This window comes from Budorcas taxicolor, chromosome 3, assembly GCF_023091745.1.
Source record: "Budorcas taxicolor isolate Tak-1 chromosome 3, Takin1.1, whole genome shotgun sequence".
NCBI classification, from domain to species: Eukaryota; Metazoa; Chordata; class Mammalia; order Artiodactyla; family Bovidae; genus Budorcas; species Budorcas taxicolor.
In genome coordinates this window covers 27817815-27839629 of record NC_068912.1, presented here as the reverse complement: position 1 = coordinate 27839629, position 21815 = coordinate 27817815, and the positions used below count along the sequence as shown (strand labels likewise).

General features: G+C 41.8%; 1 protein-coding gene across 1 annotated transcript in view; it reads left to right on the top strand.

Moving 5' to 3' along the window:
- Nucleotides 1-21166: 21166 nt before the first annotated feature.
- The window catches only part of SLC22A15 (solute carrier family 22 member 15), a 95317-nt gene continuing 94668 nt past the window's right edge, over nt 21167-21815 (top strand). Inside the window, exon 1 of the mRNA XM_052637769.1 lies at nt 21167-21253. Within this exon, the coding sequence (XP_052493729.1) occupies nt 21167-21253 (87 nt within the window). The remainder of the gene's footprint in view (nt 21254-21815) is intronic.

Here is a 21815-nt window from a genome sequence, read left to right as displayed (position 1 = left end):
GGCTCCCCGCCGAGTTCTTTCACCTCCTATGAGCTGTTGTTCTACTTTGCTTGGCAGAGCAGGAGTTAGCAGAGAAGGACCGAGGTGCATTGCTTATTCTCCTGGACTCTAGACTCCAACTACTAGGCCTCCCATCTTGCCTGCACCGCTTAAAAACAGATAGCACTCTCTGAACCTCGGTCTCCTCATCCGCGAGATGTGGACGATGGGATTTGTTTCCACTGTGGGACTAAGGGAGTTAACATCTATGAAAAGTTCAGGATAGTCCCTGATACACGATGTACCACCATGTGTTTGCTAAATCATTAAACAGACACGCTCCAAGGAAAGGAGACGACTCCTCCCTGACACAACAGCCAGGCTAGGGAAAACAGAGCTTGGCTTGAGAAGAACTGAGTTGTGCTTCAGGTTATAAAGTGGTCTTTTTTTCCTCACAGGAAATTTCCATTTGCTAATTCATCTCTATTAGACCACTGAATATTTTTAAAGTAAGACATGAAATTAAAAGACGCTTACTCCTTGGAAGAAAAGTTATGACCAACCTAGATAGCATATTCAAAAGCGGAGACATTACTTTGCCGACTAAGGTCCGTCTGGTCAAGGCTATGGTTTTTCCTGTGGTCATGTATGGATGTGAGAGCTGGACTGTGAAGAAGGCTGAGCACCGAAGAATTGATGCTTTTGAACTGTGGTGTTGGAGAAGACTCTTCAGAGTCCCTTGGACTGCAAGGAGATCCAACCAGTCTATTCTGAAGGAGATCAGCCCTGGGATTTCTTTGGAAGGAATGATGCTAAAGCTGAAACTCCAGTACTTTGGCCACCTCATGTGAAGAGTTGACTCATTGGAAAAGACTCTGATGCTGGGAGGGATAGGGGGCAGGAGGAGAAGGGGACGACAGAGGACGAGATGGCTGGATGGCATCACTGACTCAATGGACGTGAGTCTGAGTGAACTCCGGGAGTTGGTGATGGACAGGGAGGCCTGGCGTGCTGCAATTCATGGGGTCGCAAAGAATTGGACATGACTGAATGACTGAACTGAACCGAACTGAACTGAAGACAGTGTTTCAAATTACAGGCAATATGTTTTTAGGGAAAAAAAGGAAGTTAAACACAGAAATGCACCATTTAAATAGAGGTTAATTAACCGGCAATTTAGAGCATGGAAATCAGCAACAGGGAAAAAGAATGGAGGACTTTGAGGTGGTTCTGCCAAAAGACCTAGGCTGCAAGCTTTTAACTGTTTGACCCTTGGCAAGACCCTCCCCCTTGCTTAACTTCAGTGTCTGCATAATGGGGATACTTATCCCCAGCTGACAGGGTAGTCGTGAGGATGAAGTAAGAAACACAGCACAATGCAGGATATAGTGTGTGGCACATAATGACTGAAGCAGTCCTTGAACTTGAAAATAGTTTCCACTGAGCTCAGACACACAGCCCTTCAATGTTGGGCTCAGGACTTAATGACCTCTCCTTTAGGCAAAATTCAAACCAGGACACCAGACCTACAAAGGAGGAAACTCACTGACAAGTGAGAAGGGACACAGGGCTGAAAGAGATGATAAATACATAAAGAAGGAGAAAATAGAACATTTTATAAAAATAAGACAAAATGCCGAAGTTTAGTAGCCTGAAGTCTTTTACTGTACATAAAAATAGCCCTCCAGACCTAAGTTGCTTCTGACGGATTCACTGTCTCATAGTCCCGTGTAATGATTAACATTGACATGTCTAAAGCCCCTTGGCAACACACAAAGATAAAGAATATCTCTGAAATATCCTGTTAGGACTGCATGTGCCTGAACCCCAAGGGAAAGGGACATGGAGGAGGGAATCACTGTATTGTCTCAGATAATGTGAAAATGAATCGCAAGAATAGGAAAGAGGCTGCCTGAGGTTCCAGCTCCTCATGAAAGGACCTTGAAAGAGTTGAAAAGCCTGGGAGGAAACCCTTTCACTAACAACATAAGGGAAGAATCATCCTGAGCTTGGTTAAGATATGCTCCCATCTCCTGTACAGGAAACAGTCAAAGAGGGAAAGGAGACCCTTGACAGAAAGGGCTGTCTGGGAAGGTGGGAATGGTCCCACCCCAGGGCAGGTCTCCAGTAGAGATGCACAGGACTGAAGGCAGGCCACCCCTGGTCACAGCTCTGTGCTTGGCTGCTGGGGCCAGGTGTCTGGGTTCCATCCCAGGTCACCCTCTTATTGCTTGCATGACCTCCTGCTTAATCTGACTTAAGCTGTTCTTTGTGAAATAAATATCTGACAGCATTGTTGCACTTGACAGACTGCCTGGTACACTGTGATAGTTTAGCCAGTGTTCAGTTCAGTTCAGTTCAGTCGCTCAGTCGTGTCCAATTCTTTGCGACCCCATGAATCGCAGCACGCCAGGCCTCCCTGTCCATCACCAACTCCCGGAGTTCACTCAGACTCACGTCCATCGAGTCAGTGATGCCGTCCAGCCATCTCATCCTCTGTTGTCCCCTTCTCCTCCTGCCCCCTATCCCTCCCAGCATCAGAGTCTTTTCCAATGAGTCAACTCTTCACATGAGGTGGCCAAAGTACTGGAGTTTCAGCTTTAGCATCATTCCTTCCAAAGAAATCCCAGGGCTGATCTCCTTCAGAATAGACTGGTTGGATCTCCTTGCAGTCCAAGGGACTCTGAAGAGTCTTCTCCAACACCACAGTTCAAAAGCATCAATTCTTCAGTGCTCAGCCTTCTTCACAGTCCAGCTCTCACATCCATACATGACCACTGGAAAACCCATAGCCTTGACTAGATGGACCTTTGTTGGCAAAGTAATGTCTCTGCTTTTGAATATGCTATCTAGGTTGGTCGTAACTTTGCTTCCAAGGAGTTAGCGTCTTTTAATTTCATGGCTGCAGTCACCATCTGCAGTGATTTGGGAGCCCCTAAAATAAAGTCTGACACTGTTTCCACTGTTTCCCCATCTATTTCCCATGAAGTGATGGGACCGGATGCCATGATCTTCATTTTCTGAATGTTGAGCTTTAAGCCAACTTTTTCACTCTCCTCTTTCACTTTCATCAAGAGGCTTTTTAGTTCCTCTTCACTTTCTGCCATAAGGGTGGTGTCATAGCCAGTGTTAGCTACTGTCAAATGTAACTTTGGTATATGTTTTACTTTTCTGTACTTCTAATAATGAATGATTGGGTTGCCTCAGCTCCTCTTATCAAAAACAATCTTGTGATGAACACCTTCAGAAGTCTGCTCAATATAAATTTATTGAGTGCCAAAGGTATGATAGGCAATGCTTTTCTTTCATCCTATGCAAACTCAACTCTGGGAAACTAACTCTTCTTACAGCCAGGAATGAGTCACTTACCTAAATTCACTGAACGCTGGTCACCTGCTCACAAGTTCACACGTTTGCTGCCAGCACCTGAGGGCTCTTGTGTTTTCTTTGTCAACATCCAGTGTCATCAGACTTTGAAAATTTTTGCTAATCTGATTGGCAAAATAGTATTTAAATTTTCAATTCTGAAGAGAGTGAGAGTGAGCACATACTTATTAGCTAATCCTATATCTTTTCTGAGAATTGTCTATAGGTACATTTTGACTATTTTTCTATTGGGCATCCTATCTTCTTGAGGTTGATTTGAAGTTGTTTCTTATATATTTTAGAGATGTAGCATTTATTAATGTTGGATATTGGAACTATCTTCCCTCAATTCATCACCTTTTTTTATTCTCTATGTTTAGATTTTCTTTATTGAACAGAAATCCTGTGGTACACTGAGCCTGCTTCCTGATTAGACTGATTAACCCTCCATATCTATTGGCCTATTGACATAAACACTATCTATTCCAGTCTCAACTGCTTTTCTACACACAGTGTCCAGCATCTGATAAAAATTATAGGATATACATCAAACAGAGAAAGACAAATACTGTATGATATCACTGATATATGAAGTCTAACAAGTACAACAAAGCATAAACAAAGCAGACTCATAGAGAACAAACTAGTGATTGGGGTGAGAGGGAACTAGGGGAAGAGGGGCTCGAGATACAGACTATTGAATATAAGGTGGGACCAGGGATGTATTGTTCAACACGGAGAATATATATTTGGTAATATTTTGTAATAACTGTAAATGGAATACAGTTATTCCATTTTATAATAACTGTAAATGGAAAGTAACTTTAAAAAGTTATATTAAAGAACTTTAAGTCATAGAACTAAAAAGAAAAAATTATAGGGCGTACAAAAATTAAGGGGAAAACAACAGTGTCAAGACACAAGCAATCAAAGAATCTGATGCAGATATTCAAGTTATCAGAAAGGGACTTTAAATAACTATGATTCATATGCTAAAGGATCTAATTGAAAAAAAGAGGACAAGAAGCATGAGAGAATTTCAGCAGAGATTCTGAATCTCTGAATCTCTGAATCAGAGACCATAATAATGAGTCCAAAAGTTACATGTCCTATTTTTATTCTCCTGGTTGTTTCACCAAATTATTAAGTCTTTTTTCCTCTTAGTAATATCAAATCAGACATTATTTATGATGTCAATGGTCACTACCCTGAAATATTCAGATTCAGATCAGGTATTTTAATATGTACTGAGCTTCAGTTTTATTGCAATTTTTCCGTAGCTCCTGTTTCCCTTTATTCATTAGCTCACAGTTTTGATATACTAGACTAGCTCTTTTAATATCCTAGCCACAATGTAGGGATTGTGTATGTGTTCCGTCACTCAGTCACGTCTGACTCTTTGTACCCTATGGACTGTAGCCAACCAGGCTCCTCTGTCCTGGGGATTCTCCTGGCAAGAATACTGGAATGGGTTACCGTTTCCTCTTCCAGGGGATTTTCCTGGCCCAGGAACCCTTATCTCTTGCATCTTCTTCTTTGCAGGTGAAGTCTTTACCCCTGAGCCTTTACCACTGGGAAAGGCCACGATATGGATTATTTGGGGTTAAAAAGAGTTTTTCTTTCTGAAAGAAATGGACAGTTTTGCACATCAACCAGTTTTGCCCCATCACATTCCATCATTGGAAATAAAGAAAACTGGACCTGTGGAGATAGGACATTGAGATGCCTTCCTCTGGGCTACTTATCCATCAAGCACTGAAGGCATTCTACCTTCAGCTTCTAAGTTTTTAATGGACTTTCAGAAGTGTTTGAGACCTGAAAAAAAAAATTGTCTCTCAAATACCAAAAGAAAATTGTGTGCTTGATATGCTATGAAGTAGGGTAATGGGGCTCCAGAGGAAAAGTACTTAGAACACACGCAAGTCCTAAGTCAGTCTTGAACCTCTTGGAAATGGACTACCACCTACTTTGGTTTTAGTTTACGGCATGTTGATTGAGACCACTGGCTGATAGGGCACCATGGAGAATAACAGAGAATTAGAATATTTAATTAGACTATCTATTCAGATTTTCAAACTGTGCCTCAGATGCATAAGAAAGGTTGAGAGAGGAGGGCTCTGGTTCACCCTGCTTTTGAACCTCCATCTCCTGCAACTCCCTGCCCTGACTGCTATCAGAGCAGCTCCACTTGGATCTGTCCAGTGTACCAGGATTTGTAAAGTTTTGTTTGGAAAATGAGTTCACAGCTTAGTGTTAGATCTATTCTGACTCCTCCATTTTACAAATGAGTGCCCCGAGGCTCAGAGAATTTAAGTAAGTTTTCCAAGGTCTCCCAATAGCTAAGAAAGGGAAATGTCCAACCTCAACTCAGGGCTTTTTCATTAAGCAGAGATTGAGGTGAGAAATGGAGTATTTCCTGCCATATCAGTAAACAAGGATGCCGTAGTCATCAGTGATTCCAGCCTCCAAATGTGAATTTCTGAGCACTGAGGGCACCTGGGATGGAGAACAGTACCTGCCGTCTGGCAGCCGCAAGGCTGCAGCCACTCCCTATGGTAAACACTGAGGAACTCAGAATGTGAAAAAAATGTGAGATACTGGCCCCAGGCAGCTGAGATGCATATGAAAGGAATGATTACAGTGAGCCCAGACTCTTGCATCTTCCCATACACAGAAACTCAGCAGCTGAAGCTCCAATACTCTGGCCACCTGATGCAAAGAACTGACTCATTGGAAAAGACCTGGATGCTGGCAAAGATTGAAGGCAGGAGGAGAAGGGGACAACAGAATATGAGATGGTTGGGCAGCATCGCCGACTCAATGGACATGAGTCTAAGCATTCTCTGGGAGCTGGTGATGGACAGGGAGTCCTGGAGCGCTGCAGTCCATGGGGATGCCCTTGCGTCAGACTTGACTGAGCCACTGAACTGGATTCATAGAAAAGTGCTAAATTCCTTAACTTGAGACATCTGGTTTTCTTTAACTGACAATAATCTTTTGATGTTCAGATTACTTGCCCTTTGTTGTAAGACTTCTATATAACCTAGCTCCTTTCCTTGGCTCCTTGGAGCAGTTCTCTAAAGGCTACTTGAGATGCTGTCTCCCAGGCTAAGTCCTGAAAATTTCCACTGAATAAAACTTAACTCTCAACTTTCAGATTGCAACTATTTTTTAAGTTGATAGAGGAATCCCAGATATAACAAGTTTATTTCACAGTTTGGTCCTGACCTTGTGCTGAGAAGGTGTTACTGCCATCCTGGGAAGCATGTGGGTTTTGCTAGGGCAGCTGTGATATGGCTCCATCACCATTTCCCGTGTGCGTCTTTCAGACCCAGGTCACATTCTGAGTCTTGCAGGAGATATTTTGAAGGGCTCAGAAAGCATCTGTGAAGCTAACCAGGGAAATAAAAATCATTTTATCTCATATTTACTAGTTTTGAAAGGCACCTCCAGTGAAACCAAACTTAAATAAATATGTATCCAATTAAAGGTTTATTTTAGACAGGACAAAAAAGAAAACTTCCAGAGATTTCTGTTAGGCAAAGTCCTGAGCAACATAGGGTCTATCTTATGGGTTATTCTCCGACTTTCATTAAGAAGTTCTTGATTCCCACTGGGAAAAAAAAGAATTTTTTTTAATCTCTAGAAACAAAGATTTGTTTTTTAAAAGCAAAGGTTTACAGCTAATAAGAAAATCAATAAGTAAAACTACAACAAAATCAGAGATGTATATGAAGGAGTAAAAGAGTGTGTCTTTGATGGCAAAGAGCCACTATTCACTAGTTTTGTTGTTTATTTGCAAAGTTGTGTCTAGCTCTTTGCAACTGTATAGACTGTAACCTGCCAGGCTCCTCTGTCCATGGGATTTTCCAGGCAAGAATACTGGAGTGGGCAGCCATTTCCATCTCCAGGGGAATCTTCCAGACCTAGGGATCAAACTCATGTCTCCTACATTGGTGAAGTGAAGTGAAGTGAAATAAAGTCACTCAGTCATGTCCGACTCTTTGTGACCCCACGGACTGTAGCCTACCAAGTTCCTCCCATGGGATTTTTCAGGCAAGAATACTGGAGTGGGTTGCCATTTCCTTCTCCAGAGGATTTTCCCCACCCGGGGACTGAACCTGGGTCTCCCGCATTGTAGGCAGACGCTTTACCATCTGAGCCACCAGGGAAGCCACCTGCATTGGTAGGTGGATTCTTTAGCAATGAGCCACCTGGGAAACCCAAAGTTTTGTTAGTCATCCAGAAAGATGAACTAACCCACATAGTAGCTGCTGAGCATATTGACTACTGAACACTTGAAATGGGGCTGGTTCAAACTGAGATGCTCCAGAGGTATGAAATATACACCAGAATCAAGGCCTAGCATAAAAAAATGCTAAAAGAATGTAAAATTTTGTAATGATGATTGATTGATTGGTGTTGAAATGATACACCCAGTGGTATATTGGGTTAAGTAAACTGTATCATTAAAATTAATTTCACTTATTCTTTGTGCTGTTTTTAACATAGCTTCTAGAAAAATGTCAACTACATATTTAAATAGAATGTTTGTGTTATATTTCTATTTGGACAGCACTGGGCTAGAAGTAACTAATTCATGTCCATGGCAACTGAGCTGAGACGTATGGGGTTCTTTCTAGGAATAGCTTCCTCCTTACCTGGTCTAGGTCTGAAACTAAAGGTCTCCATCAGAGAGCAGCTCCAGGCTCTGCACGCAGGCTCTCAAATACAGGGAGCTATAATTACAACTATTTCCATCAGAAACTTGACTTAACCGGGGGATATGTGGTTGAACAGGTATTCAGGGTTATGAGATAGCGGCCTAAAGGGCAAATTCCACTTAAGTTGCTTTTTAAGCACCACAACTGTGAAGTTTCAAAACAGAATAGCAAAAATCTCGCTACCATAAATTTCTCCATTTTAAATAGGTGGGACTAGATCTGTTAAGAGCAGAAACATTAAAATCTATGTTGCTCAGGACTTTGCCTCACAGAAATCTCTGAAAGTTCTCTTTTTTTGTCTTGTCTAAAACAAACCTTTAATCAGATAAATATTTATTTAAGTCTGGTTTCACTGGAGGTGCCTTTCAAAAGAAATGCCTGACAGTAAACAAAGCTGAAGTGTTTTGTTGGTTTCGGATATAATTCCTCTTTCTTATAAAAACAAAGTTTTGGTCTATGAGAAATGAAGAAAAGAATAATTATGAAGAGCCTGTTAGAGTTATGAAAATAAAGCAACTCAAACAAATAAAGCACTTGTTTTTTTTAAAGAGATAACATGATAAAAAATTCAAATTTGAAGTGGACCCATGAGAGACTGGGCTTCCCAGCAGGCACTGGTAGTAGACAACCTGCCTGCCAATGCAGGAGATGAGAGACGCAAGTTTGATCCCTGGGTCGGGAAGATCCCCAGGAGGAGGGCATGACAGCCCACTCCAGGATTCTTGCCTGGAGAATCCCATGGACAGAGGAGCCTGGCGGGCTACAGTCCTCAGGGTCACGAAGAGTTGGACACGACTGAAGCGACTGAGCAAAGCACACGTGGTACACTGAGTGATGTCCCTCAGGGATACAAACTTCCTCTTCCCTGGAAGCTGGAAACATGGCCGTCTATTGCAAAAGGGACTTTGCAGGTGTGAGTAAGGCTCCTGAGCTAGGGAGATTATTCTGGATTATTCACACAGCACTTAATGCAGTCACGTGTCCTTGCAAGAGAAAAACAGAGGGAGATTTGATCACAAAAGAGAAAGTAATGTGACCGCAGAAGCAGAGACCAGAGTGATGTCAGCAGGGGACAGATGACCTAGGGATTCAAGGGTAATGGCAGGCATAACTGGTCCCTTTTCTCCTGGTGAACAGCCAGGAAGTATCAGGAGGTAGAAAGCCTCTAGCTAAGAAATATGCCAGTAAGTGAAGCCTTACCAGTAGAGATACATTCCTTTCGGTTTGGAAATTTTATCTAAATATCTTCCATCCTCCAGGAAGCATTTTTAAACCATTATCAATTAATACTTCAGTTGTTTGTTGTTCAGTCGCTAAGTTGTGTCTGAGTCTTTGTGACTCCATAGACTGCATCATGCCAGGCTTCCCGTCCTTCACTATCTCCCAGAGTTCACTCAAATTCATGTCCATTGAGCTGGTAGTGGGGTAAGTTTTCTGGACTCGTTTCTTTCATTTTACATTTACTGCATGCCTTCTTGTGCCAGACAGCTCTGCTTAGTGTGCTACATGTGTGTGGATTAAGGGAGAGGGCCTCTCCCTGCTCTCTTGGAGCACAGTAGTGGTCAAGTGCTGTGAGGGAACATCACAGGGAGCAAACAAGAGTGGTTCATAGGATTCCCCGGAATGATCTGGGCAACAGAAGAAGGCTTTAGCGAGGAGGTGGCACTTAGGCAGGAAACTGAAGGATAAATAGGAGTTGGCCAGTTAGTGTGTATATAGGGAAGAACTGAAAAGGTGTATTCCAGGTCTATCTAGAGTCCTAAGGAATTAGCATGCTAGAGGAACTGAGAGAAGTTCAGTGCACAGAGGTTGAAAATGAGGATTGGGAATTTCCCTGGTGAAGTTCAGTGCACAGAGGTTGAAAATGAGGATTGGGAATTTCCCTGGTGAAGTTCAGTGCACAGAGGTTGAAAATGAGGATTGGGAATTTCCCTGGTAGTCCAGTGGCTGAGACTCTGAGCTCTGAATACAAGGGGCTCAGGTTTGATCCCTGGTCAGGGAACTAGATCCCATAGTGTTATAACAAAGGGTTCATAGGCATAACTAAAGATCCTGTATGCTGCAACTAAGACCTGGGAGCAGCTATATACATACATACATACATACATACATACATACATATATATATATATATATATATATATATATAATATACTTTTTTTTAAAGTGAGGCTAAAGGAGAGAGGACCACATGGGTAGTAATCTTGGAGGCCCTGGTAAATGAATTTGGACTCTACCCTAAAAACAAACAAGCTGTTAATGGGTCATAAGCATAGGAGTCATAGGCTCAAGTTTGCATTTCAAAAAGATCATCCATGTTTTGGTTTAGAGAGTGGGATTGGAAGTAAATATGAGTGAAAATGACAGAACATTCAGTAGGTGATTACTGGCCTTTGCCAACAAAGGTCCATCTAGTCAAGGCTATGGGTTTTCCAGTAGTCATGTATGGATGTGAGAGTCGACTGTGAAGAAGGCTGAGCGCCGAAGAATTGGTGCTTTTGAACTGTGGTGTTGGAGAAGACTCCTGAGAGTCCCTTGGACTGCAAGGAGATCCAACCAGTCCATTCTGAAGGAGATCAGTCCTGGGTGTTCACTGGAAGGACTGATGCTAAAGCTGAAACTCCAATACTTTGGCCACCTCATGCGAAGAGTTGACTCATTGGAAAAGACTCTGATGCTGGGAGGGATAGGGGGCAGGAGGAGAAGGGGACGACAGAGGATGAGATGGCTGAATGGCATCACTGACTCGATGGACCTGAGTTTGGGTGAACTCTGGGAGTTGGTGATGGACAGGGAGGCCTGGTGTGCTGCGATTCATGGGGTCACAAAGAGTCGCACATGACTGAGCGACTGAACTGAACTGAACTGAACTAGCCTTTAGGCAAGAAATGATAGTGGCTTGGATGAGGATGAAAATTTCCTAATTGCAGAGCCTACTTAATCTTTGCATTTACATTTATTTATAATTTACATTAAATATCAAGTCTTTATCAATGAAGTTAGCCAGATACTGAGTATCACTTTTATTCCTTTGGAAAGAAGTAGCGTAATATTTTTATATAAGTAAAGTTAATTTCAGTTTCAAGCTGCATTCTTATAGAATTTGTTAATTTTACTTCAGTGTCTTTAGGGGGTCTTGCCATTTCTTCTTTGGTATGGATCTGAACATGGAGGGGTGGTATGCTGAGATCTTGCACAAGATCTTGCACAGGTGAACAATCTTGTCCCCTTGACGGTGTTCCACTGACACATTCTTGGTCTCATCTGACCTATGGTCAGAGGTTCGCCCAGGCTTCTGCTGCACCCCCATATCCATATTACTTTACAATGTTGTGTTGGTTTCTGCTGTACAACATGAATCAGCCATAAGTATACATGTTTCCCTCCCTCTTGGGCCTCCCTCTCATCTTTGTACCATACTGATATCTCCTTATGCCCACTGATTCTTACACTGTGTCCAGACTGTTCTCCAAGGGAAAATGTTCTGCTTCTTCCCAATCTGGCTGCGGACCAAACTCAGAGGCCTCTTGGCCCTGCTATATCAACATGCCACTCTCTTCTGCTCGAGTCATGCTTAGTGTCCAGGACCACTAGTTTCTTGTTAGGTATTGGGGACAGATTCAAAAGATAACTAGAAGGAAAAATGTTTGTACTTTATGATTTATATATGTTGAGAAAGAAGCTTCAAGAATGACTCCTAGATTTTTTTTTTTTTGCATGAGAAACCAGATGGTGCCTTTCAATGAGGCAGGAACCTTGGAAGAGAAGCAGGTTCAGAACAGTGGACTGGAATCACACGGTCACTTTAGAATATGATATGTTTGAAATATGCAAGATAAGAAGTGATTGGTAGTGGGGAGTCTGGATATCGAGCTTGAAAAAAATTCTGGGGTTGAGAAAATACACAGTTGACTCAGTGGTAAAGAATCCACCTGCCAATGTAGGAGACCTGGGTTCGATCCCTGGGTCAGGAAGATGACCTGAAGAAGGGAATGGCAATTCACTCCAGTATTCTTGCCTGGAGAATCCCATGGACAGAGAAGCCTGGTGGGCTACAGTCTGTGGGGTCACAAAGAGTTGGATATGACTGAGTGACTGAGCCAACTGGTCACTTGCTGGCAGGGCCAGAAGAAAGCTCCAGCACTAAATCCATTCTTACCTTCTATCAGTTCAGTTCAGTTGCTCAGTCGTGTCCGACTCTTTGCAACCCCATGAATCGCAGCACGCCAGGCCTCCCTGTCCATCACCAACTCCCAGAGTTCACTCAGACTCACGTCCATCGAGTCAGTGATGCCATCCAGCCATCTCATCCTCTGTCGTTCCCTTCTCCTCCTGCCCCCAATCCCTCCCAGCATTAGAGTCTTTTCCAGTGATATCTAGCTTCAAATAAAACATACCCATCAGCACATCTTCTCTATGTGCAAATCACTTCATTGAACAGAAAACTCTGCTAAAGTGATGTCTCATTATCAGCTTGTATTTTGATATCCAACAGTCTGGTGCAATAACTTTCCACTATACGTTATTTCAAGAGACACCCGTCTCCTTGCAATACAGTGTGTTTTTATATCACAAACATACACACAGCTGAAAAGAGCAATGATAAAAAATAAAAACTTAGGGACTTCCCTGGCAGTTCAGAGGTTAAGACTCTGCACTTCTAATTCAGGAGGCACAGGTTTGATCCGTGGTCAGGGAACTAAGATCCCATATGCTGCACAACACAGCCAAAAATTAAAAAGCAAAACAACACCCCCCTAAAAAAAACCCAAAAACATAAACACAAAACAACTTAGCTATCTTTTATCAAATATCTTTATTGTCCATTATATTATTTTATACCATAGACATTTTGTTCCTAAAATCTCTTCTTTCACTTACTTTAGTTCATCATTTTATCCTCAACGGACGTAACTCATGTCTCTACCCTGGGAAGAAGATAGTGAGGAAAAGGCAAGCTGGTCACTGGGATGCTGTAAATGGCAATGACACGTCATTAGGAACACAGTCATGTAACAGACCAGGCCGAGAATACATCCTTAAGAACCCAGACAGAAGATCATCATCTTTCATCATCAAGTGAAATTACAAAGTGCCTCCGCAGGAACTGTTCACTGCTTTGTCTGCAAAAAGTGCTCCGAACAGTAAACCAAAGAGACAAAACATCCTTTAGCGGATTGTTAGAGCACTTAAGGAGGTGTAAATTGTAATTAGCCATATGCTAGACTTTCATAGCCCAATAAGAGAGACGCCTGATGGTGTAAGATCTCTGTGGCCCAGTTTTTCAGGTCAAAAGCAAAGTGGCTGTTGAGTAAGGAATAATCCACCTAGGAAAGTTACAGCACTATTCCATTCTCTGGCTTCAAACACAACAGATGAGAACTCCTTTTGCACGTGTTAGAGACTGCAATCACGTTGCTGAGTTATTATCTATGCCCAACGAGAGTGTCTGGCCTCAGAGACAGGGAGGGAGGGCCCTATTCAGTTAAAGCCCCAACCTTAAAATCATGGATCCAGGGACACATTTACTCTGTTTACAAAGGAATCAGAGTGCAAATGTGTTAACAAAGATAATATTGTTCTGTATTAACATTTCCAGGTAAGAAAAAAGTGGTTCTGAGATGGGACCTGTACCAGAGAACGGTTTCTGTGAATAAAAACAAACAAAAATCAAAACCAAAAAAATAACCCACTAACTTTGGAGAATGTTGTTTTATGTCCTGCTGTGCCAACTATGTGACTTTCAGTATGTCCCTGAACCATCTTAAACCTATTATCTAACCTCCCATAGCCTTAATTTAACATTTTTATAATGTGGGGAGTGGGCTCAGTGATTTCTAAAAAATGACATTCAAAATGTGTGTGAGAGTGTACCTTCTCCAGTACTCTCATTTTCCTGAGAAAAACCATTAATTTCACTGGGTTTGCACAAGGCCTTGTGACTAAAAAAAGGTAAAGGGAAAAGAATAAAATAATGCTATTTGCAACAACATGGATTGACTCAGGGATTATCATACTAAATAAAGTAAGTCAGACAGAAAAAGACAAATACCATGTGATATTGCTTATATGTGGAATCTAAATACGACATACTTGAACATATTTACAGAACAGAAACAGACTCACAGACATAGAAAACAAATGTATGGTAACCAAAGTAGAAAAGGTGCTGGGAAGAGATCAACTAGGAATTTGAGATTAATAGATACATACCACTAAATAGAAAACAGATAAACAACAAAGATTACTGTATAGCACAGGGAACTATGTTTACTATAATAACCTATAATGGAAAAGAATCTGAAAAAGAATATATATATATGAGTCATTTTGCGGTACACCTGAAACGAACATAAAGTTGTAAATAAATTATAATTCAATTTTAAAATTTCTTTATTAAAAAAAGAAACGTGAAGGGGGTTTCCTTAGTTGAAGAATGCACCTGCCAGTGCAGAAGGCACAGGTTTGATCCCTGATCCAGGAAGATGCCACAGGCTGCAGAGCAACTAAGCCCATTCACCACAACTACTGAGCCTGTGCGCTACAGCCGATGTGCCACAACCCCAAGCCTGTGTGCCTGGAGACTGCTCTGCAACCAGAGAAGCCAGTGCAATGAGAAACTCACGCACTGCAGCTAGAGTAGCCCCTTCTCTCCACAACTAGGTAAAGCTCGTGCAGCAACAAAGACCCAGCTCAGACAAACAATTTTTTTTTTAAGGTGAAGGAAGACTCCCAGGGCTAGTGAGAGGGGCGAATGAAACTGACAATACTCAAAATCTTGTGCCGGAGCAGATAATTAACAGGAGGATTTGATTTGCTCTGTTTGGCTGAGAATAATATACTCATCTCATTCAAATGAAAACTGATGAAGAGTTGTTTATATAATTTAAGATGCAATATGATCTTCTGGCTCAAATAGCTAGATGCCAGTAGTTTAAGGATTCACTTGGTTCTGAAAAATCATATGAATTTATGCACTAATGTAACTTTCTAAGTGACTTTCACTACTGCAGGGAGATAATAAGATTTGGCTAATTCTTCTGAAGGCAGATAAACATAGGGAGAAGAGCCTTTAGACTGAAGAAGACATAATGAATGCCATCATTCTTTATAGTCTATTTGGTTCACATTGTTATCTTTTGATTTGGAGTCCATCTCATGATCTGATAGTAAAGCAAGGATTCAATTTCCATAGACTACAATTCCTCCTCCTTGCTCTCACCCCACCCATCCCATCCAGTACCGCAGCCAAGAGTAACGTCTTCACTGGAAGGCAAGGGCCACCAGGGAGAGGGAGAGGCTTTGCTGGTTTAACACTGTATTCCTCACACCTTGAACAACATGCTCAATACAGAGTGGTGGTTCAGAACACATTTGTTGAACGAATTCTCACGCTTAACGATTTTCAGAATGGTTTCAGGATTGGTGACTTCTCTCTGAGACTGAGTAGATTCAGTGGATCAAACTTGATTTGCTGAAATCTACTTTGGCTTCCTACTTTTTGAAAACAATGTAAATTTCTGGTTTTAATTTAGAAAGCCCAGTTGGGGGTTCAGACTGTTAATCTGCAGGTTAATATCATGTTTTTGTGATATTCAATCAACTCTAGTGTTTCAGGCAATTTCAATAGCATCCAGATTTCAAGCCTGGGGAACTCTGGGGCAACTGGCAAATTTTTATCACTCCTCCTGAGTCATAGCCTCAACTGATCAATCCCCATGAGTATGGCAAATTCATCATTTCAGTCTGTACTGCCTTGTTGTAGAACTCTCCTATGTAAGTAGCACACCGACAATAACAGCAACAACAACCCTGACATTTTCATTAGAGTTGGGCACTCAGGAATGAATCTGTTGAATTAAATGAATGTCCTATTATCTAAGCTCAGTGCCTCTTGGGACAGCATGTAAAATTGGGACTCTTAGCAAGCAAAACACTCCACAATCTAAATTCAAACATAATTAATGGCTAATTTCCCTCATAGTTCATCTTTCTCTGCTGTAACCTCCTGAATTTTAGTCCTAACTCTATTCATATTCTTTTATTGCTAAGGTCTGAGACATGGAAATGGCCAACTCCTCCATATTAAATTTAGATCTATTTTAGTATACGCTTTCATCCACTTATGGATGGTTTTTGAATGATAGCTGTTGGTTTGGGAGGCCAGATGAGAGAGACATGTCCATCTCACTGTTAATTCCGTTTTCTTTTTGTTTTTCCTCCCTTTGTCTTCATGCTTCTTCCTCCCTCAACTGCCCTCAAAATCTGGACTCCTTGTGATCTGGTCACTCCCATCATATTCACTGTGTTTATACCAACTTAATGTTGACAGAGGTATTTGCCCTTTAGTTATCTTTATTAAGGAATGTTTCTGTGCAATACTAACAGTAATTATCCAGCATGAAGGTTTAAGTAAAAGGAAAAATGTTCCTCAGATTTTTAAAAAAGACTCATTCTGGGTACGTTTAGGCTGGTAAACATTAGGCTGGCAACACTGATTCCAAGGATTTGAAGCAACACTTAACACACTTGAAGTCTACTATCTTGCAAAGCAAATTTTAGTAGTCTTCTGGGACATCAAATTACCAAAGAAGCAAAAGGCATGACCCAGTGGATAAGTGTAACAAAAGAAAGAAGGTAATAATATCTGGATATATTTGCTTCAAGGCTTTCTGCAATTTACCAGATAAGTTACCTTTCTTCCTCACATTCCAACAACTGTATATTTGATAGACACAGTATTTTAAATATTATTTTAATTTTTTATTATTCAAAAAACCCCAGATGTTCATTACTTCTGAGTTATAAAAGGAAATACAGGTACTATATAAAATTATGGTAGAAAAGAACTTGAGAAAAAGAAAAATGAGTAAAGAATGGTCAGATGGGCAAAATATGCTCTTAAAATGGAACTCTTTGCTAAGAGCCACAGATGCAATACCTTGAGCCTCAGGAGAGCCTTAATTAGGCCAGCTCTTCTTTCAGCGCATGCTCAGAAGCTCTGGCACAGACTGTAAATTAGGGCAAGGAAATCCAGCAGGGGCCTTGGTGGGTTAATGCGGGGGAAGGGCAGGATCTTAAAGGGGCAATGGCCATTTAAACGAGCAATGCCTCTTGGCCCCACCATTTGTCTGTGGCCTTTAGACCTATTTAGGCCTCCGTCCTATTCCACCTTCTATTTTGCCTACCTCAGTTAATAATACTACCTCCATTTTCCCAGTTATTGACTTCAAAAACATAAGCATCCTTTCTGATTCCTCTCTTACAAGTCTGCAAAATGAATGACTACCAATTTTTGCAGATTTTACCTAAAATTTGACTTCACTTCTCAATCACTATTATCACTGGGTCCTGCCTGGGCCTTTACTACATGCATGCTAAACGGCTTCAGTCGTGTCCGACTCATTGTGACCCCACGGACTGTAGCCCACCAGGCTCCTCTGTCCATGGGATTCTCCAGGCAAGACTACTGGAGTGGATCTTACCAATCCAGGAATCGAACCCACGTCTCCTGTGTCTCCTGCATTGCAGGAGGATTCTTTACCGCTGAGCCACCAGGGAAGTCCCTGGGCCATTACTACAGCGTCTCCACTGGTGTTCTGTGCATTTTCCACTGCTGCCAAATCATCTTTTAAAAATCACACCACCCAACCTTAAAAAACACTTCAGTGGTGCCCATCACCTGTAGGAAAAAGTTAAAGCTCCTTAGTACTGTATACCTAGTCTCTATCAACCCACAGACCTCATTTCTGATGCTCCCTAGGTTATATCTTCTGTCCTCACAATAACCAATTGCTTTTAGCATATATGTTCCAATATAACGTGAATTAACACTGAATATATAGAAAAGTTTCTGACTCATTTAAAATATATACAATTTAATTAAGATAAAATAACCCAATTTTTACTTAACAATTTAATTTAGCTATGTATCATAAATATTGATTTATAATTTTCATTCTCACACATCATAATCTCAAAGGAAAATTTCAAAAGTTAAAAATATGACTCTTGTACCTATATAGAATGAACCCTTGTCAATGATTTTATTTTAATTGATGAAAGAACAGGTAGGATGGTAAAGCTGGTTCCAACAGCATTTGACAAACTGGTTATTTCTAGGGGAAAAAAAAAGATTGCTAGGTTAGATATAAAACAAGTTAATGTTTTACAGGGCAATGAAATAATAATCATTATCTTTCCTATTAGACATAATTATTTACATCTCTACCAAACAAAAATCTACAAATTTACATGTAACTGCACAGTATCTTGGAGAGGGAAATGGCAACCCACTCCAGTATTCTTGCCTAGTAAATCCCATGGACAGAGGAGCCTGGTGGGCTACAGTCCATGGGGTTACATAGAGTCAAATTCATAGCAAATAGCCAGGTTAAATACAGGTAAATTTTCCTACTGAATTAAATAATTAAATAATTCTGGGGGTGGGCTTGTTGAATACTGCTTCATTACTACATTGAAAGGACGTATAGTCCTCTTCTTGCTTTCTTATTATTTCTAAATATAGGATAATCTTCCTTAACAATAGAAGTTAACACGAACACTTCACATTAGTCTCCTTTATCAGTGTTCTGGCACCACAATAGTCACTTATTGAGTCACCTAACAAAGTTTTCCAAAACGTAACATTTTATGTCTCCCATGTTTTCTCAGATAAAGCATTCTTGGAATCTCGGGTAGTTTAAAAAGAGAATAGATATATTAAATAACTATCAACATGGTAGAACAGTATTTCAGTTCTGTAGATGTTATAATGTTGAGTAACTACTAAAATAATAACAATAACTGTGCAATCTGTAGCTCCCAAAAGTAGCAGAAAGAGAGAAGGATCATATAAAAATGTCTTTAAGACTCCAATAGATGGCCAGGAAGTAAAAAAGAAAGAAGATGGTAAATATAAAACAGGAAATAGTAGAAATGAGTCCAAATCTATCATTCACGATAAATATACATAGATTTAACTTACCTGTTAAAAGACCAAGATTACAAAATTGTATAAACAAACAAATTTAAAAAGCTTTCCTTTCATAAACATGTCTAGAACATAACAAAACTGAAAATATGAAATAAATAAAAGGATTACAAGGAAAATAACAACAACAAAAACCTGACACAGCAATATTAACACTAAACAAAACAAAACTTAAGACAAAAAGCTTTAAAAGTAAAAAGAGGTATTTTATCATGACTTAAGAGGAATGATTCCATTGGTACTTTTATAAACTTTCGCAAATAAAAAGACAACTTGATAAAAACTCAAAAATGATAATCTCTAGGTCACAAGAAAATTCAAACGATTTCCAAGATTTCAGATCTTCATACACAAAGCACTTAAATTAGTAATCAACAGTAAAAAGATGGTTAAAAAAGAGCAACAACCTTTAATTGGAAACTAAAGAAACATGAACGAACAAACAGCTCATCGGTTAGAGAGGACATTACAACGTCATGGAATATTTCAAACTATAGACAATGAAAGCACCGCACGACAAAGTTGTGGGATAGGGCAAAGCAGTACCGAGAGAGAAATGCTTAAGTCTTATATATAATTATTCCTATAAAAGGAAAATTGAAAGCAAAAACCTAAACTTTCAGGTCACATAGGTAGTAAAAGAATTATAGACTAGCAAAAATAAGTAACAAAATTAATTCATATAATCCATGAAACAGAAAACAAAGACATAAATTTTTTTAAAAATCACAAAAACTGGTTCTTCAGAAAATAATAAAGTAGACAAACTTCTAGCAAGACCCATAAGAAAAGGACAATAAAAATGAGTAATAAAAAAACGGGGCATAAATACAGCTAGAGCACAACTAAAAACCCTATGAAAACAAGATGAACAAGTTTATTCCAAAAACAATAGAAAAAGTGGATAAAACAGTAACACTTCTAGAAGAAACTAAAAGTGATTCAAAAGCAAAAGTCCAAAACATATGTGACAAAAATCTCTCTATCCACCTCTGTAAAAAAGAGGCTCCCCCTTCGAAACAAGCCAAGCCTAGATGGCTTGAAGTTTTACCAAACACTTGCAACTCATTTTACTAGGCTACAATAATCTTCCAGCCAAACCTAGACAAGAACAGTAACAAGAAAATTATAGGCCTATCTCACTCTCTTATGTGTAAAATTCTAGATAAAGCATTGGCTAGTCACCTTTTCTGTTCAACATCGTATTGGGTGGCATGGCCTGCAGAGTGGAATACTATGCAGTTGTTAAAACCAACCTAGGGAGGTGGAGAAATGAGGGGACCTAAACCAGGTGACCACTGTCTCTAGGTCCTGTTGCATTTTTCTCCATTGCCAGCCTTTCAAACTGCTGTTTATCCTTCAAACATTTTAGCAGCCATCACGTCCTGTCCCACAAATTAACCTTTCGTATTCTTCACCTCGTGTCTATTTACATAACCAAATGTATCTCAGGCTTTTGCAAGAATTTGATTACCTGTGGCCTGACCACATAGCTAGCAGGGAGCAGGAGGAAAGAAATGTTAAACAGCACTCTTCTCCGAAGGATCTAGAAACCATTTCCACTTCCTGTATTTAACCGATTTGTACAAAAGGACCAATTTTACCACCGGCCACCGGGTCTCCCAACCGTCATTGCGCCCCACAGCCCCCGAAGCGGGCGGCGGGCAGGCCGTGGCTTAGACGAGAAGGCTGCCCTTCACCTTATTTCTCCATCAGAGAGGATGCCTACACCGGAACCCACTTCCTCTTTCCTCTCGTTTCAAGCCGCTTTAAGCTGCGTTTTAACCCACCCTCTCAGAAGGAAATCTTTAACGGAAAGCCCAGAGGCCCGGGGAACCCGGCACCCCGCCCCAGACTCGCGAGCTCGCGCGGCCCCGGGCCCCGCCCGCGCCAACGCGCCGCCCGCGCGCCCCGCCCTGCCCGCGCTCTCACGCCGCTCCTCGCTCCCCGCTGGCTGGGCCCGGCGGGTGCCCAGCGCACCGGGCCGGCCGGGGAAGGCCACGCCGGGCCACGCCGGGGCGGGGGTAGCGGAGGGCGGGCCGGGGCCGGGGCCGCGGCCGGGCTCCAGCTGGGTGCTGGGCGGGGGCCGAACGCTCGGCCCGCCATGGAGGTGGAGGAGGCGTTCCAGGCGGTGGGCGAGATGGGCATCTACCAGATGTACCTGTGCTTCCTGCTGGCCGTGCTGCTGCAGGTGAGTCTCCCGCAGCTCCCACCGCTCCCTCTTCCTGGCCACCCAGCTTGGGGCGAGGCGTACCCCTCTCCCCCCGCCCCGCGATTCCCCAAAGCCCGGCCCGGATGCCAGGGCTCAAACCCCCAGGTGTGGCGAGCCTCCCCCGCCTCCACCTCCACCCCGCGCGAGGGCGGCTGTGGGCTAGGCGCCACGCTTTGGCCTGCGCCCGGGAAAGCCAAGGTCGCTGGCTGGCCTGTCAAGCTTTGTCCCCGCCCAAGCCTCGGATCCTCGCCCCATAGGCGCCCAGCTCCCCTCACCTGGAGCAGGGAAGGAATCTGTGGGGAATGAATACTTAATCTGGCGAGCTGGTTAGTAAGAGATGCAAAATCCCCTTGTTAGCTGGAATACACTGTGACTATGGAAAGGGAATTTCTAACCTGTGGCGCTGTCCCCTTGAAATTTTGAACAGAGAGGGCCCTGATCACCCGCTAACCAAAGGGCCCATCCTTTAGCTCTGGTGTCGACTTACTATCTTTTCCTAGATTTGAGGGGGCTTCCTGTTCCAGGGGCTTTCAGTGCTTCC